The sequence below is a fragment of the Salmo trutta genome, chromosome 12 (assembly GCF_901001165.1).
Source record: "Salmo trutta chromosome 12, fSalTru1.1, whole genome shotgun sequence".
NCBI classification, from domain to species: domain Eukaryota; kingdom Metazoa; phylum Chordata; class Actinopteri; order Salmoniformes; family Salmonidae; genus Salmo; species Salmo trutta.
This window is the reverse complement of record NC_042968.1, coordinates 2,906,983-2,934,283: the sequence shown is the minus strand read 5'-3', so window position 1 is coordinate 2,934,283 and position 27,301 is coordinate 2,906,983. Positions and strand designations below refer to the sequence as shown.

General features: G+C 41.3%; 1 protein-coding gene across 5 annotated transcripts in view; it reads left to right on the top strand.

Annotated features, from left to right (window-relative positions):
* Window positions 1-27,301, top strand: part of daam2 (dishevelled associated activator of morphogenesis 2) — a 240,386-nt gene that overhangs the window by 182,448 nt on the left and 30,637 nt on the right. For all 5 annotated transcript variants that reach the window (XM_029766848.1, XM_029766845.1, XM_029766846.1 and 2 more), the window contains 6 exons: window positions 12,200-12,533; window positions 13,190-13,300; window positions 15,431-15,534; window positions 15,701-15,767; window positions 16,035-16,152; window positions 22,179-22,317. In XM_029766848.1, coding sequence (XP_029622708.1) covers window positions 12,200-12,533; window positions 13,190-13,300; window positions 15,431-15,534; window positions 15,701-15,767; window positions 16,035-16,152; window positions 22,179-22,317 — 873 coding nt within the window. The remainder of the gene's footprint in view (window positions 1-12,199; window positions 12,534-13,189; window positions 13,301-15,430; window positions 15,535-15,700; window positions 15,768-16,034; window positions 16,153-22,178; window positions 22,318-27,301) is intronic.

Sequence of the window (27,301 nt, the reverse complement as noted above, 5' to 3'; positions counted from 1 at the left end):
GTCACCATTGGCCTCCTGGTGAAATCCCTGAGCAGTTTCATTTCTCTCCCGCAACTGAGTTAGGAAGGACGCCTGTATCTTTGTATTGATCCAAAGTTTAATGAATAACTTCACCATGCTCAAAGGGATATTCAGTGTCAGCTTTTTTTAATGTTTACCCCTCTACCAATAGGTGCTCTTCTTTGCGAGGCATTGGAAAACCTCCCTGGTCTTTGTGTTTGAAATTCACTGCTCGACTGAGGGACATTACAGATAATTGTATGTGTGGGGTTTCATAAGAAAATGCTGTTAAACACTTATTTCACATAGAGTGAGTCCATGCAACTTAATATATTACTTGTTAAGCACATTTTTACTCCTGAATTTATTTAGGCTTGCCATAACAAAGTTGTTTAATACTTATTGACTCTAGACATTTCAGCTTTTAATTTTAAAATAATGGAAATTAATGATAATGAAAATTTTGAAAAACTGAATTCTACTTTGACGTTATGGGGTATTGTGTGTAGGCCCATGAAAAATTCTTGCTGTAACATAAAAAAAAAAGTTCTTGCTGTAACATAACAACATGTGGAAAAAGTCAAGAGGTGTGAGTACTTTCTGAAGGCACTGTAGTTATAGTTGATAAAAGTTTTTAAGAATTTGAAGTCAGGATAGCCTAAACCAGTGCTTCTCAATTATTTTCTGTTACGCCCCCCCTAGGAAGAAGTAAACATTTCGCGCCCCCCCAACTCTCCGCCGCGACTGTAAATAGTCTCATTTGTCTATAAAATTGTTATAAGTACACCTCTGCATAACATTGTATCCTTATTAATATTAAAGAAAAAGGAAAAAAAGAAATATAGATCAACTTACAACAAAGAATAACTTTATTAACATTGTTTTTTTTAGTTTGTAACAGAAAAGACTTCAAGTGCATCAATTTGCCTGAAATTAAAAAATAATTCAACCCTTATTTAAACTGTAAACATTTTTTGACCATTTGATACTGAAAAATAAAATTAAATATAATCAATAAATAATAATAAATTCAAATTGATCAGCAACATTAACTCAGGAGCACAACATATGAAACATTTTGACCTATAAAACAAAAATGAATAAAACAATTTGTGCTGATTTTTTTTTTTAATCAAAATGAGGAAGTCAGGATTAATGGCTACAATGAGCACGTTTTGCAGAGCACAGCTTTTCCAAGCGGGGTTTGAAGCATGATACTGCAACTCTCAGCTCCTGCTCAATGTTTAGCTGGGACCTGTACTTGGTCTTCAGTGCAGCAACAGCAGAGAAGCCAGTCTCACAAAAGATAAGATGTTGCAAAAGGAAGAAGAATGCCCATGGCCCTCTGCCCTAAGAGTGGATACTACCTCTCTACACTCAGCCAGAATTCACTCAGTGTCTGTGATGTGAACCTCAGTCTGAATGTGGAGTCAGACGTCATATCAATGAACTGGTCCTCCTCTGCAGAGCTGAAACCAGTTGGAGCTGGTGCATTGAAAGGATCTCTCACCCAGTCATATTGGGAACTGTTTTCAGGGAAGTACTTTTTAAAGAATCCCATCAGTGATGAAATATGCTCCTTAATATATGGAATCACTGAGGTGGCATCATAGTCAGTAGTGTCAACAAATTCATGCAGGTTCTGGAATGAATCAGTATTTCCTTCATCAAGTCGCCTGCCCCACATTGCAAGCTTTCGAGTGAAAGAGCTGATCTTGTCTCTGACCTGAGGGAGGTGTTTATCTTTCCCTTGAAGCTGTAGATTTAGTTCATTTAGCTTTCCAAATATGTCACTCAGGTAGGCCAGTTTTGCCAGGAAGTTCTCATCACTAAATGTTTCTGTGATGTCATACTTGTGCTCCTGCTCCAAAAACGTTCTTATCTGCTCTCTGAGCTCAAAATCTCGGGACAAGACTTTTCCTCGTGACAGCCACCTTGCTTCACTGTGAAACAGCACAGCTTGATGTTCAGCTCCCATCTCCTCACAGATAGCAGAGAAGACTCTTGTTTTTAGTGGTCTGGTCTTTATACAATTGACTACACCTACAATGTCAGTCATAACCTCACTTAATTCAGAGGAAAGGTGCCTTGATGCCAGTGCTTCTCTGTGTATAACACAGTGTGTCCACTCAGCATTAGGTGAGGCCTTCTTGATGAGTGCCCGAAGTCCTTTTCTCATCCCTACCATGGTCTGTGCACCATCACTGCAAACACCAATGCAGTTCTCCCACTTTAGCCCATTCTCAGTCAGGAAGCAGTCCAGCATTTTGAATAGCTCTTCAGCTGTGGCTCTGTCTCTGACATATTTACAAAAAAGTAGATCCTCACACAGGGAGTTTGTCATGTCAAAATGTACATAAGCGATAAACAAACAGTCTTTGTTGCTGTCAGTTGCTTCATCGAACTGTAAGGCAAAACGTTTGTCTTTGAGTTTATCTACCAGCTGTTCTTTAAGATCGTTAGCAATGTCATTTATACGTCTAGCGACAGTGTCATTGGACAGAGGGATAGTTTTTATTTTTGCAGCACTTGCGTCATCCAGCATGACAGAGACCATGTCTAATGCTGCAGGCAGTATCAGCTCCTCTGCTATGGAGTGGGGTTTTTTGCACTGAGCAATTTGGTACGCCACCTTATATGATGCTAACAGTGCTCGCTGGTTTACTGAAGAAGCATTCACAAAGCGGGACGATTGTTGACAATATTCGGCACGTTTTCGCTGAAAAACCTCAAGCGGCTTATCAGCGTGATTGGGGTGTAATGTCTATAAGTGCCGCCTTAATTTATTTGGCTTCATGCTGTCCGCTGCCAACATTTTTAGACACAGTAAACATACCGGTCTTTCCTCGTCTCCCACCGTAGTCACAGTGAAGCCAAGCGCTACATACGCTTCGTCATATTTCCTCGTCTTAGCTTTCGGGAGACTTACGTTTGTCTCATTATCGCCGTCTCTCTCCGCCTTTCTTTTCATCCCTGTTAAATATTTTTCCATGGTGTCTCTCAAGGGTTTGTTATCTGCACTTCATATCTCCTGCTCTGTGCTGTGTGCTCTTGTTCGGTTAAAAAAAACCTACTCCCCGCGGCAAGAAAAAGCATGTTCCCCGGGGTCACGCGCCCCCCCTGGCATCGCTCCGAGCCCCCCCAGGGGGGCGCGCCCCACTATTTGAGAAGGACTGGCCTAAACATTTGAAAGTTGGTTTGTTCTCTAGCTTGAACAGTTCAAGAGTTATTGTCGAGGCTAGTGCTCCTGCAGTAATCCATAAAACACTTGAAAAGTTGCATGAGGAGTTAGCAGGATTGGATTGGAGTTGAGTCAGAGTGAAATTCTCACATTCTGAGGAGAGAACAAGGCACTCACAGCCAAGGTAAAAACCCTTGATTCCAACATGGATTGTCAAAGGGGAAACAGGTTGATGAGGGAGTTGCTACAAGACATACGAACTCGAAGCAGGCGTGGAAATTATTTTTCTCAGGAGATTCCTCCAATAATCCAGAGGGCGCAATCAGACTTCATGCAGTCTACCTTGAAAGTTCCTCTAGACTGTAAGCAAGGTGGCTTTCCACCGAGTGCACAGACTTGGAGCGATAAAACAAAGGGTCCCCGACGTATCATCGCAAAATATGAACCCTACCAACAAAAGGAGCTGCTTAAAAACAGGGGAAGGGAGCTTAAAGAACCAAAATTTGGTCTCAATTATCAATTTCCCAGGTAGATAAAGGATCGTGGCAAGAGACTGTATCCTGTACAAAGTCAACAGAGGGAGAGGGAGAGGGGTAAGCTTGCCTTTCTCATTATGGACAAACTCTTTATAGACGGACAGCTTTTCCGAGACAGCTCCATAACACCATGGTTATACTAAATTCTATGGGGACACCAGGTTACGGAAAAAATGATGGGTATTTTTGAGCAGTATAAAGTTGATAAGCCCACACACTCACTCAATTACGCACTCGCTTACACGGACGAACAACACACGCATATATACTTGATCTCTCTATTTCCTTTATTTCTCTTCTCTCTCTATTGTTTGGAACTTTATATAATTCAATATGTTTCTTGTTTGTCAGTCTTTTGTATTTCTTTGTTTACATGTTTATTTATGTTTACGACAAACAATGGAAAGATGTCAGAACAGGTAAGTTGGGGAATAACATATTGTACGGGATACATTTGTACTGTAGTGAAGCCGTCTCTATAGGAATGCAATGTCTCTTTCATAATCATGTGAAACGTAAATTACTATGGAAATGCTGGGATGTGTTTTTCTATGAATATGATGTTTAACGCAGCTATGATGTTGATACTATATGGAATACAATTATCATCTAGAATATTAAGGCTGCACTCACTTCATGTTATACACATGAACACATAGACCAGGCTGTATCACATCCGGCCGTGATTGGGAGTCCCATAGGGCGGTGTACAATTGGCCCAATTTCGTGTGGGTTTGGCCATAGTAGGCAATCATTGTAAATAAGAATTTGTTCTTAAAACCTCTTAAGGATCAGGCCCTTCTTTTCAGTTTCTGCCTAAAATTATATACCCAAATCTAACTGCCTGTAGCTCAGGACCAGAAGCAAGGATATGCACATTCTTGATATCATTCGAAAGGAAACACTTTGAAGTATTACCTTTTACCAGATCTAACACAATAGATCTGGTAAAAGGTAATACAAAGAAAAAAACATGTTTTCTATTTTTATTTTTGTTGCATGATCTTTGACAAGAAAAAGAAAAGCTACACATTCAGCAAGGAAGCTGGATGTAATTTAGATGGTGTCCACAAGAGGGCAACAGTGTATGTGCAAAGTTTCAGACTGATAACTTCAAGAATACTTCTCAGATAGAGTTCAGTGTGTCAAATCGGAGGGCCTGTTGTCCAGACCTCTGACAGTCTCTATGGGGGTGCCACAACAGGGTTCAATTCTCGGGCTGACTCTTTTCTCTGTATACATCAATGATGTCGCTCTTGCTGCTGGTGATTCTCTGATCCACCTCTATGCAGACGACACCATTCTGTATACATCTGGCCCTTCTTTGGACACTGTGCTAACAAACCTCCAAACGCGCTTCAACGCCATACAACACTCCTTCCGTGGCCTCCAACTGCTTTTAAATGCTAGTAAAACTAAGTGCATGCTCTTCATCCAATTGCTGTCCGCACCCTTCCGCCCGACTAGCATCACTGCACTGGACGGTTCTGACCTAGAATATGTGGACAACTACAAATACCTAGGTGTCTGGTTAGTCTCCTTCCAGACTCACATTAAGCATCTCCAATCCAAAATGAAGTCTAGAATTGGCTTCCTATTACGCAACAACACCTCTTTCACTCATGCCGCCAAAACTTACCCTTGTAAAGCTGACGATCCTACCGATCCTTGACTTCAGCGATGTGATTTATGAAATAGCCCCCAACACTCTACTCAGCAAACTGGATGTAGTCTATCACAGTGCCATCCGTTTTGTCACCAAAGCCCCATATACTACCCACCACCGCGACCTGTATGCTCTTTTTGGCTGGCCCTCACTACATATCCGTCGCCAAACCCACTGGCTCCAGGTCATATTTAAGACTTTGCTAGGTAAAGCCCCACCTTATCTCAGTTCACTGATCACCATAGCAACACCCACCCGTAGCAGGCGCTCCAGCAGGTATATTGCACTGGTCATCCCCAAAGCCAACACTTACTTTGGCCGCCTTTCCTTCCAGTTCTCTGCTGCCAATGACTGGAACTAATTGCAAAACTCTCTGAAATTGGAGACTTATATCTCCCTCTCTAACTTTAAGCATCAGCTGTCAGAGTAGCTTACCGATCACTGTACCTGTACACAGCCAATCTGTAAATAGCACACCCAACTACCTCATCCCCATATTATTACTTACCCTCTTCCTCTTTTGCACCCCAGTATCTCTCTACTTGCACATCATCATCTGCACTCCAGTGTTAATGCTAAATTGTAATTATTTTTGCCTCTAAGGCCTATTTATTGCCTACCTCTCTACTCTTCTACATGTGCACACACTGTACATAGATTTTTATTTTATTTTATTGACTGTACGTTTGTTTATGTGTAACTCTGTGTTGTTTTTTGTCGCACTGCATTGCTTTATCTTGGCCAGGTCGCAGTTGTAAATGAGAACGTGTTCTTAACTGGCCTACCTGGTTAAATAAAGGTGAAATAAAAAAGAAAGAGCAAGCTACATGACATTTAGTATGAAGTCGCCCAGGTGTCCCTCATGATTTGCCCAAATGTACCCAAGTAGCCGAATTGGTAAATTGATACGTTTTCAAGAACATACAGTGGGGCAAAAAAGTATTTAGCCAGCCACCAATTGTGCAAGTTCTCCCACTTAAAAAGATGAGAGAGGCCTGTAATTTTCATCATTGGTACACTTCAACTATGACAGACAAAATGAGCCAAAAAAATCCAGAAAATCACATTGTAGGATTTTTTATGAATTTATTTGCAGATTATGGTGGAAAATAAGTATTTGGTCAATAACAAAATCATCTCAATACTTTGTTATATACCCTTTGTTGGCAATGACACAGGTCAAACGTTTTCTGTAAGTCTTCACAAGGTTTTCACCCACTGTTGCTGGTATTTTAGCCCATTCCTCCATGCAGATCTCCTCTAGAGCAGTGATGTTTTGGGGCTGTCGCTGGGCAACACGGACTTTCAACTCTCTCCAAAGATTTTCTATGGGCTTGAGCTCTGGAGACTGGCTAGGCCACTCCAGGACCTTGAAATACTTCTTACGAAGCCACTCCTTCGTTGCCCGGGCGGTGTGTTTGGGATCATTGTCATGCTGAAAGACCCAGCCACGTTTCATCTTCAATGCCCTTGCTGATGGTAGGCTTTGTTACTTTGGTCCCAGCTCTCTGCAGGTCATTCACTAGGTCCCCCCATGTGGTTCTGGGATTTTTGCTCACCGTTCTTGTGATCATTTTGACCACACAGGGTGAGATCTTGCGTGGAGCCCCAGATCGAGGGAGATTATCAGTGGTCTTGTATGTCTTCCATTTCCTAATAATTGCTCCCACAGTTGATTTCTTCAAACCAAGCTGCTTACCTATTGCAGATTCAGTCTTCCCAGCCTTGGTCAGGTCAACAATTTTGTTTCTGGTGTCCTTTGACAGCTCTTTGGTCTTGGCCATAGTGGAGTTTGGAGTGTGACTGTTTGAGGTTGTGGACAGGTGTCTTTTATACTGATAACAAGTTCAAACAGGTGCCATTAATACAGGTAACGAGTGGAGGACAGAGGAGCCTCTTAAAGAAGTTGTTACAGGTCTGTGAGAGCCAGAAATCTTGCTTGTTTGTAGGTGACCAAATACTTATTTTCCACCATAATTTGCAAATAAATTCATTAAAAATCCTACAATGTGATTTTCTGGATTTTTTTTCTCGTATTTTGTCTGTCATAGTTGACGTGTACCTATGATGAAAATTACAGGCCTCTCTCATCTTTTTAAGTGGGAGAACTTGCACAATTGGTGGCTGACTAAATACTTTTTTGCCCCACTGTAACTATAGAAAACATATAGAAATGCTATGCTAATAAAAATACAAGTTTACACACTCCCAGGAATGTCATACATGATGGATCATTAACTTCCCTACATAAAATGTACTAACAGGAGATGCAACAAGAATGCTGATACAATGTCTCCAAACACAGAGGTGAAATATTTAAGATAATGGCCAAGTTACCAGCCAACACTGATCTAATGTCATAAGTGAACACACCACAAACCACACACAAAGTAAAAAATAAAGAAAGAAATGCCAGAGAGAGCAGCAGTCAGACTAAGTGGGGGATGGAGGACTTGAATGTGGTCTCTTTGAAGTCAGTCTTAACCACTATTGAAGATTTTTTTTAAATCAGTAAGAACTCAAGTTTATTATTTTATTGAACTTTTATTTTAGCAAAACATCAAATAAACAACACATCTATAAACATATATTATATAGAGTAGGAGGAACACTATTATTTTTTTATTTATTTAAATGAACCTTTCAGTATAAATTCTTATTTACAATGACGCCTACCCCGGCCAAACCCGGACGACGCTGGGCCAATTGTGCGCCGCCCTATGGGACTCTCAATCACGGCTGGATGTGATGCAGCCTGGATTGGAACCAGTTACTGCAGTGTGTTAGACCACTGTGCCAGTCGGGAGCCCAATGTATATTATATGTTGACTTTGACATGTTGTGGCTTTCGAGTGCCTTGTTTGCTATTCATACACATATTTCATTAGGAATTATATATATATATTCATCCCCCTTGGCGTTTTTCCTATTTTGTTGCATTTCAACCTGTAATGTAAATTTATTTTTATTTGGATTTCATGTAATGGACATACACAAAATAGTCCTAATTGGTGAAGTGAAATGAAAAAAATTACTAAATTAAAAACGGAAAAGTGGTGCATGCATATGTATTCACCCCATTGCTATGAAGCCCCTAAATAAGATCTGGTGCAACCAATTACCTTCAGAAGTCACATAATTAGTTAGATTGCACACAGGTGGACTTTATTTAAGTGCCACATGATCTGTCACATGATCTCAGTATACACTACCATTCAAAAGTTTGGGACCACTTAGAAATGTCCTTGTTTTTGAAAGAAAAACACATTTTTTGTCCATTAAAATAACATCAAATTGATCAGAAATACAGTGTAGACATTGTTAATGTTGTAAATGGCTATTGTAGCTGGAAACGGCAGATTATTTATGGTATATCTACATAGGCGTACCTTTTTTTTGCAAAAGGGTTTTCTAATGATCAATTAGCGTTTAAAAATGATAAACTTGAATTAGCTAACACAATGTACTATTGGAACACAGTAGTGATGTTTGCTGATAATGGGCCTCTGTACACCTATGTAGATATCCCAAAGAAAATCAATTACAACATCAACAATGTCTACACTGTATTTCTGATCAATTTGATGTTATTTTAATGGACTTTCAAAAACAAGGACATTTCTCAGTGACCCCAAACTCTTGAATGGTAGTGTATGTAAATGTGATATTTCAGTTTTTTTTTTTATACATTTGCAAACATTTCTAAAAAACAGTTTTTGCTTTGTCATTGTGGGGTATTGTGTGTAGATTTATGAGGGGGAAAAACTATTTAATCTGTTTTAGAATAAAGCTGTAACGTAGCAAGATGTGGAAAAGTCAAGGGGTCTGAATACTTTCCGAATGCACTGTACCTCAACTGATATATCATCCAGCCCTGGAGTTTTCCCGGACTTGAAGGCTTTAATTGCATCTAGAAGTCCCTCCTCTGTAATTAGGCCTTCACATGAGTCGGACTGTAGAGCTGTTAATTTTACACTATTAATAGGAAACAAATCCTTAAAATGAACTTCAGTTAGTGGAGATGGAGAAGACAAATGAAAACATATGCTTAAAGTACTTTGCTTCCTTTTTCAAAATATTGTTTGTTGAATCATGGATGACTGTCATTTGTAACAAGTTTCTGTAAATTATTTCTACATATTTTTTCCAGTTTGTTTACATATTCCGTCCAGTTCACTTTATTTTTTATAATATATTACACTTGATGTTTCTTGAATAAGTTCCTCCATTTCTTATTCTGTGCCTCTTTTACAGTTTTTATTGCTTTCTACTTGTACTGTTAGTTCCTCTATTTCCTTTGTTAAGATGAACTCTTATGACCTAAGAAAGTAGAGAGAATGAAAAAGAGGAGAGAAAGAATGAGGGAATGAGAACATTTGTGAATGGTTGGATGATGTTGGTATGTAGAAGGGGGACTGTTTTCACTGTTAAGAATTAGGCATCGTTGGATGTCCTTTGTAAGGAGCAGGAATTCATGGAGTGCAAAGAGTGTGTGTGTGTGTGTGTGTGTGTGTGTGTGTGTGTGTGTGTGCGCGCGCCTGTGTGTGTACGTGTATATGCATGCTTGTCTGCGTACGTGCTCTTGTGCGTGACAGAGCATAGCTGTGAGTAGCCACGTGTGACACCTAGACACCCACCTTCATAATAACATCTGCACAGTGAGCTGGCGATATTACACCTTTAGGTAGAGAGATCAACTTCAGTTTGCAATGTGACAAAGAGTAATGTTAGTACTGAAACTAGAAGCACATTGCGCGTCGAGAGAGTCTGTTTTACCTGTGTGTGTGCGTGCGCACGTCTATGTGAATGTGCTGTATGTGTATGCGCACTCGGCCTGTGCATTATGTGCACCCCCCTCCCGGTCTTGGTCTTGACTCGGACTCAATTTGCACTGGTCTTGGCCTTGAATCAGTCTCGCTTTAGATGGTCTCGAACCCAACACTGGTGTACTGTATTTATGACCTTACCCATGTGTTCCTGGGGATCTGAGGGTTGCAAGAGCATTGCCAGGTGAACCGTGTGCGCTCTCGAAATCTGGGATTGAGTTAGCGGGAGGGTAGCCTGGCTTCAGATGTATAGGATAATAATGGGGGGATTTATGCGCTTTGAAGGATGGGGTGTGTTTTTTCCACTCCCGCTCTTGCCAAGAAAGCGGTGGGAGGGGATGGAACTTGGACTCAGCTCGTCTGACAGTGTCAAAACAATCTGTTACAATGACTGACTGACTAAATCTCTCTGCTTCTTTTTTTTCTCCTTCTTTCTCTCTGTCTCTTAAAATTTCTCTCTCTCTCTCTTGCTCTGTCTTTGGTGTTTCTTACATTTCTTAATTTTTCTTTCAGTGATTAATAAATAAGACGTACCCCCTCACTCTCTTTCTCTTTCAATTTCTCGCTCTCTTTGTCTGTCTGAACAGAAACATACTTACGTTTGTTATGAACTCGATCGATTTACATGATTTATGAACTTGATCAGAGAAAGAATCTGTGTGAGGGGAACATCAAAATGGCTGACTTGTATTGTAGGTGATCAGATAGGCTTGCAGTTCTGCAAGAGGAAGGGGTTAATGAGGTGACCCTTCATTAGCCCTGTTAATAAAGTCTGTCATTAGGAAAGTTCTAAGATGAATGTGGGTGGTATGAGTTTTATGGTTTACAGTTTCATGTGGGATCCCTTACTACAGCTGGTTAATGGGGGTAGGTAGCAAGGCGAGGGGTGCCTTTATGTCTATCTATACTGAACAAAAATATAAGCACAACATGTAAAGTGTTGGTTTCATGAGCTGAAATAAAAGATCCCAGAATGTTCCATACAAACAAAAAGCTTATTTTTCTCAAATGTTGTGCACAAATTTGTTTACATCCCTGTCAGTTATCATTTCTTCTTTTCCAAGGTAATCTATCCACCTGACAGGTGTGGTATATCAAGAAGCTGATTAAACAGCATTATCATTAGACAGGTGGACCTTCTGCTGAGGACAGTAAAAGGCCACTCTAAAATGTGCAGTTTTGTCACACAGCACAATGCTACAGATAATTGAATGTTCATTGCTCTACCATAAGCCGCCTCCAACGTCATTTTAGAGAATTTGTCAGTACGTCCAACCGGCCTCACAACTGCAGACCATGTGTAACCATGCCAACCTGGACCTCCACATCCGGCTTCTTCACCTGCAGGATCGTCTGAGACCAGCCACCCGGACAGCTGATGAAACTGAAAAGTATTTATGTCTGTAATAAGGCCTTTTTGTCTGTAATAAGGCCTTTTTCTGATTAGCTGAGCCTGGCTCCCCAGTGGGTGGGCCTGGCTCCCAAGTGAGTGGGACTATGCCCTCGCAGGCCCACCCATGTGAAATCCAAGGATTAGGGCCTGAGGAATTCATTTGAATTGACTGATTTCCTGTAACTCAGTAAAGTCTTTGAAATTGTTGCATTTATATTTTTGTTCAGTATATGTTCAGTGGCAGTTCCTCGGCCACTGACCCTTTGGTTTACCTGTGTTTCAATTCAGTACAGTTCAGTTCAGTAAATCTGATGGACATGAGACGTTTTACGCTTGGTACTACTTTTTACCCATTTTACTACACCTTTTGAACTCTTGTTATCCTAAAGCCTCAAACAAACAACTTAGGCCAGACATATTTTGGGTTTCAGTTAAGCACAGAGATATTTTTCAAGGTGAATGAGATTTCATAAAAGTCAACTTAACCTCCCATGTGTGAAGCAGACCATAGTTTCCAGTGTTTGTTTAATCTTTGTCTTCCATTGTTGACCTTTTAACCTTTTCTGACTGACACATCCTCACCCCTCCACCTTCCAGATTTGTGACGCGCTTCATTGAGCTCGACGGCCTCACCTGCCTGCTCAATTTCCTACGGAGCATGGACTACGAGACGTCGGAGAGCCGCGTGCACACCTCGGTCATCGGCTGCATCAAGGCCCTGATGAACAACTCGCAGGGTCGAGCCCATGTGCTGGCCCACCCGCAGAGCATCAATACCATCTCCCAGAGCTTGCGGCAGGACAACGTCAAGACCAAAGTGGCAGTGCTGGAGATCCTGGGCGCAGTGTGCTTGGTGCCCGATGGCCACAAGAAGGTGCTGCAGGCGATGGCCCACTACCAGAAGTATGCCGCTGAGAGGACCCGCTTCCAGGTATAGTCCAACAAGTGCTGGGGTACTCCTAAAGCTAATCAGAAGTAAATGACACACACATTTTAGGTCATCCCCAAGAGTTAATATGTATTTTTAACCATGTTTAGAAGAGTTGCAAGGAAATTGTCCCTGTAACCCAGGGGTGGGCAAACTTCTTGGCTCAAGAGCCACATCAGGACGGATAGTGCACATTTTTTTAAGGCCTGATTTGGTCATATAAAGTTTAAAAAAAAAATTCAATTGGACCGTAAAACCATAAAATTGAATTGACCGGTGGGATGGATTGGCTGTAGTTTACCCACCACTGCAACTCTTGCAGATCAATTTCATTGTTTTTTATTTATTTATTTTATTTAACCTTTATTTAACTAGTCAAGATCAAATTCTTATTTACAATGAAGGCCTACTCTGGCGAACCCGGACGACGCTGGGCCAATTGTGCGCCGCCCTATGGGACTCCCAATCATGGCCGGTTGTTATACAGCCGGGAATCGAACCTGGGTCTGTAGTGACGCCTCTAGCAGTGAGAAGCTGTGTCTTAGACCGCTGCACCACTCGGGAGCCCTGAGTTGTTTATGTATTTTAATGAATATAACTGAATAATTGTCCATTCAACTCATGCACCTAACTGAGAACTGTCCCTGTAACCCATTCAGACGTTACTGAATGAGCTAGACAGAAGTACGGGGCGCTACAGAGACGAGGTCAACCTGAAGACAGCCATCATGTCCTTTATCAACGCTGTGCTCAATGCTGGGGCTGGGGAGGTCAGTCAGGATCGCCATGTTACTCTTTAACCCCCCTGTCACACCCACAGCTAGATCTACTTTCTATTGGATGATTCATGGCAGAAAGAGTCACATTTAAACAGTTCTACCAAGATATCATCCAATAATTTGACTGCACACACCCTTAGAAATACATTAGATTTGAGTGATAGAGGCAACATCATTGTTCGTGGTTGAAATTGGGATGACCTTGGTCCCTTGTCAATCAGTCAGAATATGTCAAGAATACATCTTAATGATGGAGTCTAGAGTAGGGGGAAACATCGTCACTGGCCGCCCCACCACTGTTTTTATTTTTGGTTGGCAAGTTGAGGAGCGTAATTTAGTAAAAAAAGTATTAGCATGGTAAATTAAATTGCAGTACATATTGTGCTCTTCTATCGCGCGTGCAATGATGTCCGAGCGGGAAAAAACAGTGTTGTTTGCAGTAACTTCTTTGTTGTTGAAATATTGCAAATGGACATGACTGTTTCATCATTAAGGATTCCAGCTGTACAGTGCCTTCGGAAAGTATTCAGGCCCCTTGACTTTTTCCACATTTTGCTACGTTACAGCGTTATTCTAAAATGGATTCAATAAAAAAAAATCCTCAGCAATCTACACGCAACACCCCATAGTGACTAAGCGAAATCAGGCTTTTCGACATTTTTTCAAATGTATAAAAAAGGAATATACAGAAATACCTTATTTACATAAGTATTCAGACCCTTTGCTATGAGACTCGAAATTGAGCCCAGGTGCATCCATTAATCATTCTTGAGATGTTTCTGCAACTTCATTGGAGTTCACCTGTGGTAAATTCAATTGATTGGACATTATTTGGAAAGGCACAAACCTGTCTATTTAAGGTCCCACAGTTGACAGTGCATGTCAGAGCAAAAACTAAGCCATGAGGGCGAAGGAATTGTCTGTAGAGTGCTGAGACAGGATTCTGTCGAGGCACAGATCTGGGGAAGTGTATCAAAACATTTCTGCAACATTGAAGGTCCCCAAGGACACACCAAGACTCTTCCTAGAGCTGGCTGAGCAAGAAGTGTCTTGGTCAGGGAGGTGACCAAGAACCCGAGTGGGTTAACTGCCTTGTTCAGGGGCAGAACGACAGATTTTTTTTTCCTTGTCAGCTCAGGGATTCGATCTTGCAACCTTTCGGTTACTAGTCCAACGCTCTAACCACTAGGCTACCTGCTGCCCACTTGGAGTTTGCCAAAAGGCCCCTAAAGACTCTCAGACCATGTGAAACAAGATGAAACCAAAAGGCACATGACGGGTAAAAGGCACGTGACAGTCTGCTTGGAGTTTGCCAAAAGAGTTTGCCAAAAGGCACCTAAAGGACTCTCAGACCATGAGAAACAAGTCAGGATCGAGGCAAAGATGAACAGAGCAAAGTACAGAGAGATCCCCGCTCTAGAGTGCTCAGGACCACAGACTGGAGCAATGGTTCACCTTGCAACAGGACAACAACCCTAAGCACACAGCCAAGACAACACAGGATTGGCTTCGGGACAGTTCTCTTAATGTCCTTGAGTGGCCCAGCCAGAGCCCGGACTTGAACCCGATTGAACATCTCTTGAGAGACCTGAAATTGCTGTGTCGCAACACTCCACATCCAACCTGACAGAGCTTGAGAGGATCTGCAGAGAAGAATGAGAGAAATTCCCCAAATACAGGTGTGCCAAGATTGTAGCATCATACCCAAGAAGACTTGAGTCTGTAATCGCTGCCAAAGGTGCTTCTACAAAGTATTGAGTAAAGGGTCTGAATACTTATGTAAATGTGATATTTCAGTTTTTATTTTTAACCTGTTTTTGCTTTGTCATTATGGGGTATTGTATGTAGATTGATGAGGGACAAAAGAAATGTTATCCACTTTAGAATAAGGCTGTAAAGAAACAATTTTCGAAAAAGTCAAGGGGTCTAAATACATTCCGAATGCACTGTAAGTCAAGTTTATTCTTGTATTACAATAGTGCAGAGACACAGTAGCCTACATACATAAACAACTGATGAAGCTAATTAAAAGTCCAAGATCAATTTACTGTATGCCTGAATGATTCAGTGTTGCTGTTGTTGTCATCAGCTGTGTTTGATACCCTGTACTTCAATCTTCAGGACAACCTGGAGTTCCGCCTACACCTTAGGTACGAGTTCCTGATGTTGGGGATCCAGCCCGTGATTGACAAGCTCAGAGGGCACGATAATGCCATTCTGGACAGGTGAGGCATGGGACAAAATGACCACCAAGCATCTTAGAAAGCATCTTAGTCCCTACAGTAAGGTTGTTAGATTCAAAGCTGGCATCCAGCTCGTAAGATTTACAGACAGAGATGGAATGACTCACTCAAGCTTATTGTCCTTTTCATGCCTGTGTCATATTTCCAGGCATTTGAACTTCTTTGAGATGGTAAGGAATGAGGATGACTTGGAACTTGCCAAGCGTTTTGACCTGGTGAGTGCCTGTTTTACCATCCCCATTGACATCAATATATTGTATAATTAAGCCCACATTGTTTTATTGAACTGAAATCAAAAGTATTGTCAAACCGAGCACTGGTATTAATATGCAACCTAGAACAGGTTCTCTTCTACGTTAGGCTCATGTAAAGCTCAAGTGTCTTTATTGTAATTTTCTCAATCTATGAATGTCGAACTTGGGTCATCCAGTGCTTGTATTGAAGATTCCTAATGATTGTAGGTTTTACTTTTCATTCAACAGACCCACGTGGACACTAAGAGCGCTGGCCAGATGTTTGAGTTGATCAAGAAGAAGTTGAACCACACAGATGCCTATCCTTACCTGCTCTCTATCCTCCAGCACTGCCTCCAGATGCCCTGTGAGTACATCCATCACTATTAAATCTGCCTCACGGGCTGGTGAGGTATATTTATTCACGGTTTCTATTTCACAAATACACTATGGCAGTTTACATGACATGTCAAACTGAATTGTTGTATTTGTATTTATTATGGATTCCCTTCCTGGGGTCCTGCAAAATTAAGGCAGTTTATACAATCTTAAAACATTACAATACATTCACAGATTTCACAACACACTGGGTGCGCTTACGCCCCTACTCCACCACAACCACATATCTACATTACTAAATCCATGTGTATGTATACTGCGTATGTTATCGTGTGTGTATGCATGTGTCTGTGCCAATGTTTGTGTTGGGTGTTTTTTAAATCTGTTTTTTAAATCTAATTTTACTGCTTGCGTCAGTTACTTGATGTGGAATAGAGTTCCATGTAGTCATGGCTCTATGTAGTACTGTGTGCCTCCCATAGTCTGTTCTGGACTTGGGGACTGTGAAGAGACCTCTTGTTGCATGTCTTGTGGGGTATGCATGGGTGTCCGAGCTGTGTGCCAGTAGTTTAGACAGACAGCTCGGTGCATTCAACATGTCATTACCTCTCATAAATAGAAGTAGTGATTAAGTCAATCTCTCCTCCACTTTCAGCCAGGAGAGATTGACATGCATATTATTAATATTAGCTCTCTGTGTACATCCAAGGGCCAGCCGTGCTGCCCTGTTCTGAGCCAATTGTATTTTTCCTTTTTTTGTGGCACCTGACCACACGACTGAACAGTAGTCAAGGTGCAACAAAACTAGGGCCTGTAGGACCTGCCTTGTTGATAGTGATGTTAAGAAGGCAGAGCATCGCTTTATTATAGACAGACTTCTCCCCATCTTAGCTACTACTGCATCAATATGTTTTGACCATGACAGTTTACAATCTAGTGTTTCTCCAAGCAGTCATCTCAACTTGCTCAATTTCCACATTATTTATTACAAGATTTGGTTGAAGTTTAGGGTTTAGTGAGTGTTTTGTTCCGAATATAATGCTTTTAGTTTAAAAAATATTTAGGGCTAACTTATTCCTTGCCACCCACTCTGAAACTAACTGCAGCTCTTTGTTGAGTGTTGCAGTCATTTCAGTCACTGTAGTAGCTGACATGTATGGTGTTGAGTCATCTGCATACATAGAAACTCTGGCTTTACTTAGTCAGTGGCATGTCGTTAGTAAAAATTGAAAAAAGCAAGGGGCCTAAACAGCTACCCTGGGGAATTCCTGATTCTAACTAGATTATATTTGATAGGCTTCCATTAAAGAACACCCTCTGTGTTCTAATAGACAAGTAATTCATTATCCACATTATAGCAGGGGGTGTAAAGCCATAACACATACGTTTTTACAGCAGTAGACTATGATCAATAATGTCAAAAGCTGCACTGAAGTCTAACAAGACAGCCCCCACAATAAATGTATCATCAATTTCTCTTTGCAGTGCACATACACACTGACTATCTGTCTCCTACACTGGTCCATCACTATAACATCTGCCTCACAGGCTGTTTTTTCAATGGCTCGCAAAGAAGGGCACCGATTGGTAGATATGTTAAAAAAATAAAAATAAAAAGTAGATGCTGACTATATCCCTTTGAGGATGGTGAAGTTATTATTGAGGCTTTGGGTGGTGTATCAATACACTCAGTAATCACAAAGATACAGGCGTCCTTCCTAACTCATTTGCTGGAGAAGGACACTGCTCAGAGATTTCACCATGAGTCAATGGTGATTTTAAAACAGTTGCTGATTTGAATGGTTGTGATATGAGAACTGAGGATGGACCAACAATATTGTTGTTACTCCACAATACTAACCTAATTGAGAGAGTGAAAAGAAGGAAGCTTGTACAGAATAAAAATATTCCAAAAACATGCATCTTGTTTGCAACAAGGCACTTAAGTAATTCTGCAAAAGATTTGACAAAGAAATGCCGTTTTTGTCCTGAATGCAAAGTGTTATGTTTGGGGCAAACACAACACATTACTGAGTACCACTCTTCATATTTTCAAGCATGGTGGTGGCTGGATCATGTAATGGGTATGCTTGTCATCAGCAAGGACTAGGGAGTTTTTTATGATCAAAATAATCGTAATACAGCTATCAGCACAGGCAAAATCCTAGAGGAAAACCTAATTCAGTCTCTTTTCTACCAGTAATTGGGAGACAAATTCACCTTTCAGCAGGACAATAACATAAAACAACAGGCCAAATCTACACTGGACTTGATTACCAAGATGACATTGAATGTTCCTGAGTGGCCTAGTTACTGTTTTAACTTAAATCAGTTTGGAAATCTATGGCAATACTTGAAAATGTCTGTTTGGCAATGATCAACAATCAACTTGACAGCTTGAAGAAATGTTTTAAGATTATTGGACAAATAATGTACAATCCAGATGTGGAAAGCTCTTAGAGATCCAAAAAGACGCAGCTGTAAAAAAAGACATGTTTTTACTTATTATGCGGTATTGTGTGTAGATAGGTGAGGACAAAAATCTATTTAATCCATGTTGAGATCCGGTTGTAACACAACAAAATGTGGATTAAGTCAAGGATACTTTTGAAAACTTTCTGAAGGCACTGTAATAGGCCCAGGCAGTACAGTGTTATTTTTGTATCAAGGATGATTATTCACTTTGGCACCAGTCTTGTGTTAGCACATAAGTTGCACAGATTGCTAGCTAGCTAGCTAAGATAACTACCTTGCTGGATAGCTAGCCAGCTAACATTAAGTCAGAATATGATGAGGACAGAGGGTATATCCTACGAAGCAGGTTTTAGGAGTTAGCAAGGTAACTTTGGTCATTCAAAAGTGGTTCACCTTTTAGCCAGGTACATTTCTATGGCAAAGAATCCTTCAGAACTAACCTTCTCCTTGGCAGATTAACTCATAGCTAACTCCACTTACCCGAATGAAATGATAGAGTTGAGGACCAATGAAATCAGATTTCATCCCTCTCGCAAAGATTGTGTCATCAAGCCCATTTTCATTTGAGGAAGATGACTGATTTGTTTTACAAATTTAGCAATGGTTTATTTAAATTACATTTAATTTAGCAATTAGCATTTTAAACTTCACGCAATGTAACACTTTTGTATGACTTAATACAAATTATAATATTGATAGGAGTGAAAAAAAGTGCTTGTGCATTGATAAAATGTAAATGTAAATAAGCACACCGAAGACACCATTAACGATAAATAATAAAATAAACACTGCAGTTCTAAAAGCCTATTTCACATAGCCTGCTGATTTTGCAAGATAACTTTAATTCCATTTTGATTTCGGCACAAATGAAAATGTGGCACTGACTCGCCCATGGATTGATATTTCAGCATTGTTAGGCTTTTGACTAGCCATGTGCGACATGCTCACGTAGTTACAAGCCTGCTAGATTTTGCAGCAGGCGGATGAACAATGTCCGCTGCCATAGTATGGATGAAGCCTTAGCTGGAATGTGAAGCTAACTGAAGCTGGTTAATTTTACAAAACCCTTTGTAGATATAGCTTGCTTCGTAGGATATCCCTAAGGGCTGCTTGCTTGGTGAAGTGTACTTTTGATTGTTTACTTATTAAAATACACTATTCACTGTCACCATCATGCCTACTTTCTCTAACTTTGTGACCTAGGGCTGAATGATGTTCAATGAGCGACTCGTAGAGCGCCTTCTACAGGCAATCATTAAACATTTTTAAAAAATGAGAGCAAATGAGCAGACATATTTGTTTATTCTACAGTGGCTTGCGAAAGTATTCACCCCCTTGGCATTTTTCCTATTTTCTTACCTTACAACCTGGAATTAAAATAGATTTTTGGGGGGGTTGTATCATTTGATTTACACAACATGCCTACCACTTTGAAGATGCAAAATATGTTTTCTTGTTGAACAAACAAGAAATAAGACAAAAAAAATTACAACTTGAGCGTGCATAACTATTCACCTCCCCCCCAAAGTCAATACTTTGTAGTGCTACCTTTTGCAGCAATTACAGCTGCAAGTATCTTGGGGTATGTCTCTATAAGCTTGGCACATCTAGCCACTGGGATTTTTGCCCATTCTTCAAGACAAAACTGCTCCAGCTTGTTCAAGTTGGATGGGTTCCGCTGGTGTACAGCAATCTTTAAGTCATACCACAGATTCTCAATTGGATGGAGGTCTAGGCTTTGACTAGGCCATTCCAAGACATTAAAATGTTTCCCCTTAAACCACTCAAGTGTTGCTTTAGCAGTATGCTTAGGGTCATTGTCCTGCTGGCAGGCGAACCTCCGTCCCAGTCTCAAATCTCTGGAAGACTCAAACAGGTTTCTTTCAAGAATTTCCCTGTATTTAGTGCCATCCATCATTCCTTCAATTCTGACCATTTTCCCAGTCCCTGCCGATGAAAAACATCCCCACAGCATGATGCTGCCACCACCATGCTTCACTGTGTGGATGGTGTTCTCGGAGTGATGAGAGGTGTTGAGTTTGCGCCAGACATAGCATTTTCCTTTATGGCTAAAAAGCTCAATTTTAGTCTCATCTGACCAGAGTGTCTTCTTCCATATGTTTGGGGAGTCTCCCACATGCCTTTTGGCGAGCACCAAACGTGTTTGCTTATTTTTTTTTCTTTAAGCAATGGCTTTTTTTCTGGACACTTCTGTAAAGCCCAGCTCTGTGGAGTGTACGGCTTAAAGTGGTCCTATGGACAGATACTCCATTCTCCACTGTGGAGCTTTGCAGCTCCTTCAGGGTTATCTTTGGTCTCTTTGTTGCCTCTCTAATTTAATGCCCTCCATGCCTGGTCCGTGAGTTTTGGTGGGCGGCCCTCTCTTGGCAGGTTTGTTGTGGTGCCATATTCTTTTCATTTTTTTTTATGGATTTGATGGTGCTCTGTGGGATGTTCAAAGTTTCAGATATTATTTTATAACCCAACCCTGATCTGTTCTTCTCCACAACTTTGTCCCTGACCTGTTTGGAGAGCACCTTGGTCTTCATGGTGCCACTTGCTTGGTGGTACCCCATGCTTAATAGTGTTGCAGACTCTGGGGCCTTTCAGAACAGGTGTATACAGTGAGGGAAAAAAGTATTTGATCCCCTGCTGGTTTTGTACGTTTTCCCACTGACAAAGAAATGATTAGTTTATAATTTTAATGGTAGGTTTATTTGAACAGTGAGAGACAGAATAACAACAAAAAAATCCAGAAAAACGCATGTCAAAAATGTTATAAAATGATTTGCATTTTAATGAGGGAAATAAGCATTTCACTGTAATGTCTACACCTGTTCTATTTGGCGCACTTGACAAATAAACTTTGTTTTCTATTTATTTTTAATTTTTTTAACAAGTTATTTTTTTAATTTCACTTCACCAATTTTGAGTATTTTGTTTATGTCCATTACATGAAATCCAAATAAAATCCATTTAAATTATAGGTTGTAATGCAACAAAATAGGAAAAACGCCAAGGGGGATGAATACTTTATACTGTATGTATATAATATCTGAGCTTTATCTCTGAATTTTTCTGTGAAAGGCTAATGTCGGACAATAATATCGGTCAACCAATTTATCGGTCGGCCTCTAACTGTTACATCAGCCTCCCAGGCTGGTCACTATTACATCTGCCTCAAAGCCTGGTTCATCACTATTACATCTGCCTCACAGTGGTCAAGAATAAATCTCCAGAGGTGTGAAGACAGTGTACCTTAACTGATAAAAAGGATTGACTCTAGTCAACACTGCGAAGGCTGGTTGATAATGATAGCTGCCTCACAAGTTGGTCAATGTTTCTGCCACTACTCAAAACCATGAATCCATGGAGCCATTTATACCCCCTCTTACAAAACACACCAGTTGTTCTTGAAGAAAATCTTCACTTCTGTATTGATGAGAGTAGTGAGGCTAAAATCTTAACATTGATCGTTGAAGTCCTTCTGCTTGTCCTCCAAGGAGCTAACCTTTCTTCATCAGTGTGTGTGACCTTAGAAGTATGTGGTGTTTATTAACTCTGTTTGGTGTTTTCCAGACAAACGCGGAGGGGGCAGTCTGCAGCATTGGCAGCTCCTAGACCGGATCCTGCAGCAGATAGTCCTGCAAGATGAGAAGGGGGAGGACCCGGACATAGCGCCCCTAGACAACTTCAGTGTCAAAAATATAATTCGCATGTGAGTAACCTGGCCTCACATGATTTGTGACACACCGACAGATACAAACATAGATACACACTCTCACTCATACTCATGGACACAACCAAAAACATGCCCTGATGTTGGCACACACAATGTTGCTTATGATCATGTCTCTTCATGTTTTCAAGCAACTCTGTTGATAAAATGTTGATATATATAGCTATTATGAGATATTATATCTTTGTTGCTAGAGCTGTATATAGAACCTGACTGAAACGAGAAGGAAATTCAAGAGACACATGGAAGCATCCTTTTGGCATTACATCTTGTGCTGATCAAAGACTTCCTTGACATCGACAGCTGCTGTTATGACACAATGTTTCAAGCTTGGTGGGAACACACAAAAATACTGAAATAGCCCACTGTTTGCTTACCAGAGTTCAAAGAGAGTGAAGAGAAAGGGGTGGGGCATCTTTTGTTCACAAAACTAGACAGGATTTTAACTGGAAATTCGACATGGGCTACGGTACAATTCCCTACCTTTATTCTCAGTCTGCAGCCCTTCACTCCCCCTTATGGATTTAAACAGAATGGACTGATATAGGAAATATGGTGAAGACACCCTCTAGCCTTAACATACACCAATCTAATGCTATCATATCCACAAGGGGGAGTGAGCAAGTGCACCCTTCACGGACAATGTATAGAAAATTGGACTGCAGCCATAAGCTGGGCCTGAGCGAGGATTCAGGGAAAGTGATTGGTCAGAATGGGGAGGTGGGGTGGCAGCAGGGGGTTGTGGGATTGCACGGTACCTGCCTCACTCAGTGAGGTGAATTGTCATGAAAGCAGAAGCGAGATCAAAAGGAATTGCTGTAATCGTATTAGCCGAACGACTCTACGATTCCCAGCCCAGTCGACCATGTTACATTGAAGCAGTTGTTTGTTCAGATAAAGAAGGGGAGAAAATAATAATTGTAACACTTTACAAGAAGCATCTCGGTATAACTTGTTATGAGCATGTACAGTATGAGCCTTTATAATGTCTTATAACTAAAGCCCTGTGTTTTGGTTAATCATGTCACATGACCTGGATTTTAACTTTTATATAAAGCTTTTTCATCAAACTCTCCCCTTTTCTTTTTGTCAGATGTTCCAGTACCATCCTCAGATAATTGCTTTAATTTTTGGTCTAATTCTCAATTCTGGAAAAGGTTAAAATCCAGGTCATGTGACATGATTAACCAAAACACAGGGCCCTACTTATAACAATACTTATTATATGGTATGTCTCTCTGTCACGTCTGCTCCCGCTCCCCCTCTCTGGTGCTCAAGGTTGCCAGGCTGCTCATCATTACGCACACCATTGTTACACGCACCAGCGCTTCATTGGACTCACCTGGACTCCATCACGTCATTGATTGCCTCCCCTATATCTGTTACTTCCTCAGTTTCATTCCTGTGTCTGCATTGATGTTGTTTTGTTTCTCTTGTTCAGTTCTTGTTAATTTCATGTCTATTTATTATTAATTCCTCACCCTGTACTTGCTTCCCATCTCCCAGCGTCTGTAGTTACCGTTACACTCTCTCTGCATACAATTCTCAATTGTTTCAAACTGGCTGTTATTTTGTCTGGATCATTATGAGACGATTATAAGACATTGTAAAGGCATCATACTCATAAAAAGTCTTACAATACATTAGAATTGCATTGTAAGGCATTATACCTGGATGCTTTATTAAGTAAAGTGTTACCAGAGTGATCATTTGAGCTGAAAAACATTTTTAGATATGTCATCAAGGGGAATATTTACATTGGTTCTGGGAGAGATTCCCTTTTGAATTGTTGTAGACATGTTTCTTTTTGAGGTTGGGGAATTGTAAAACATAGGCATCTGAACCCATATTCCCTGCTTTGCGCTGTAATAATGTACACAGTGTTAAAAGACATAATTCAGGACTCCTTCCTTGTGTATCAAATCAAACTTTATTTGTCACATGCGCCGATTACAACAAGTGTAGACCTTACTGTGAAATGCTTACTTGCAAGCCCTTAAACAACAGTGCAGTTCAAGCAGAGTTAAGAAAATATTTACCACATAAACTAAAGTAAAACATTTATAAAAAGTAACACAATAAAATAACAATAACGAGGCTATATACAGGGGGTACCGGTACCGAGTCAGTGTGCGGGGGTACAGGTTAGTTGAGGTAATTTGTACATGTAGGTTGAAATGTCCAAGTTCTGTCTCTTTCCCTCTCTCCATCTCTATCTCCTTTCTCTCCCTCCCTCTCTTCCTCCCATGTCTCCTCATAGTCATACTGTACACCCTCCCCCCCATCTCTATGTAATTTTTAAAACAAGCTAAGAGCAATGATTAATTTGTTTAGTCTTCTCTATGAACGCACCACAAAGCATCGGGAGGGAACCTTGGCCAATGCTAGCCACTCAATTGACTTTCACTGACCGTTGTTTGTATAATCAGTACACTTAGGCGGGATTCTTTCCAGTAGCAAACTGGGCAAGTTTGGACACATGTCCACCAATTGTGCCTCCATTAAACAGTTGAAATATTTAATTATGTATACATTAATGGCAGGCTTGTTTTGTTTCCATATAAATCCTCTTAGAGTAAATTGTGCTTGGAAAAGAGTAGAAGTTGAGAGGAAGAGAGTAGAAGTTAACTAAGTTATAGTCAACTGTCGAAAGAGTACAGTACGGTTAAGCGTCGGAGCCGTTGGACCCATTGTTGTTGATGGCAACTAAGGGTTTGTCTCGTGCGCAGAATCTCAGGAATAGACAGTCTGAAAACAAATAAAGACAAAGTCGTTAATCATTTGTAGTCGCTGTGAGGACGGCTCTGACCGCTCGCCTGCACTGACAGAAATGAACACTCCGCAAAACTGTTTTTTTTAACTAACACATCTAGTGTGGTGTGTTGAGTTCTCGCAAATAATGGCGCTTCCATTGATCATCTTTACAATTTGTTAGTCTCTCTCATAGCTTCCATATCCAATCTCACACTTTCGCCCACTATCAAACATGCTGTACCACTGTACCTATTGTAACATATTGATATCAGGACCCGTATTCATAAAGAGTCTCGGAGTAGGAGTGCTGATGTAGGATCAGTTTTGCCTTCTAGTTTGCCATAAAGAAGTTGATATGGACAGGGGAAACCTAATCCTAGATCAGCACTCCTACTCTAAGGTGTTTTTTAAATACAGGCCTTAAACTCTAACCCGGTATAATGTATAGCATTGAAAAACTTAATTTGGGAACAACGTCTATAAATATGAAAATAACAATACAGCCTTATAGCCTTGATTACGTATTAATGACGATGTGCTATGCGAAGTTGGATCAATTACATTTCAACCCAGTCAGCAAAGCCAATGAATCGAAATTGCACTCATTACCAATTGTTCGCAAGATGGTGCCAACAGAGATGGTCGCCTCGCTTCAAGTCAGATAAAACATTGATTTATATGCTGACTCGGTGAGTGAGTTTATTAGGAAGTGCATTGGAGATGTTCTACCCACTGTGACGATTAAAACCTACCCCACCCAGAAACCGTGGATAGATGGCGGTATTCGCACGAAGCTGAAAGCGCGAACCAGCGGATTCAACCACAGAAAGAATTTGGGGAAAATGGCTGAATATTAACGGTGTAGTTATTCCCTCCGCAAGGCAATCAAACAAGCGTAATGTCGGTATAGGGACAAAATGGAGTCGCAATTCAATGGCCCAGACATGAGGGGTATGTGGCACAGCCTACAGGCAATTACGGGCTACAAAAAGAAAACCAGCCTCGTCACGGACACCGACGTTTTGCTTCCAGACAAGCTAAACACCTTCTTTGCCCGCTTTGAGGATAATACAGTGCCACCGATGCTAACAAGGACTGCGGGCCCCGCCTCTCCTTCTCCGTGGCCAACGTGAGTAAGACATTTAAACGTGTTAACCCTCGCAAGGCTGCTGGCCCAGACGGCGTCCCTAGACGCATCCTCAGAGCATGTGCAGACCAGCTGGCTGGTGTGTTTATGGACATTCAATCACTCCCTATCCCAGTCTGCTGTCCCCACATGCTTCAAGATGGCCACCATTGTTCCTGTACCAAAGAAGGCAAAGATAACTGAACTAAATGACTATCGCCCCGTAGCACTCACTTCTGTCATCATGAAGTGCTTTGCGAGACTAGTCAAGGATCATATCACCTCCACCTTACCTGCCCCTCTAGACCCACTTCAGTTTGCATACCACCCCAACAGATCCACAGACGATGCAATCGCCTGCACACTGCCCTATCCCATCTGGACAAGAGGAATACCTATGTAAGAATGCTGTTCATTGACTACAGCTCAGCATTCAACACCATAGTACCCTCCAAGCTCATCATTAAGCTTAAGGCCCTGGGTCTCAACCCCGCCCTGTGCAATTGGGTCCTGGACTTTTTGACGGGCCGCCCCAGGTGGTGAAGGTAGGAAACAACATCCCCACTTCGCTGATCCTCAACACTGGGTCCCCACAAGGGTGCGTGCTCAGCCCCCTCCTGTACTCCCTGTTCACCCACGACTGCGTGGCCATGCACGCCTCCAACTCAATCATCAAGTTTGCAGACGACACAACAGTAGTAGGCTTGATTACCAACAATGACAAAACAACCTACAGGGAGGAGGTGAGGGCTCTCGGAGTGTGGTGTCAGGAAACCAACCTGTCACTCAACATCAACAAAACAAAGGAGATGATTGTGGACTTCAGGAAACAGCAGAGGGGGCACCCCCCTGTCCACATCGACAGGACAGTAGTGGAGAAGGTGGAAACTTTTAAGTTCCTCGGTGTACACATCACGGACAAACTGAAATGGTCCACCCACACAGACAGCGTGGTGAAGAAGGTGCAACAATGCCTCTTCAATCTCAGGAGGCTGAAGAAATGTGGCTTACAAACTTTTACAGATGCACAATCGAGAGCATCCTGTCAGGCTGTATCACTGCCTGGTACGGCAACTGCACCGC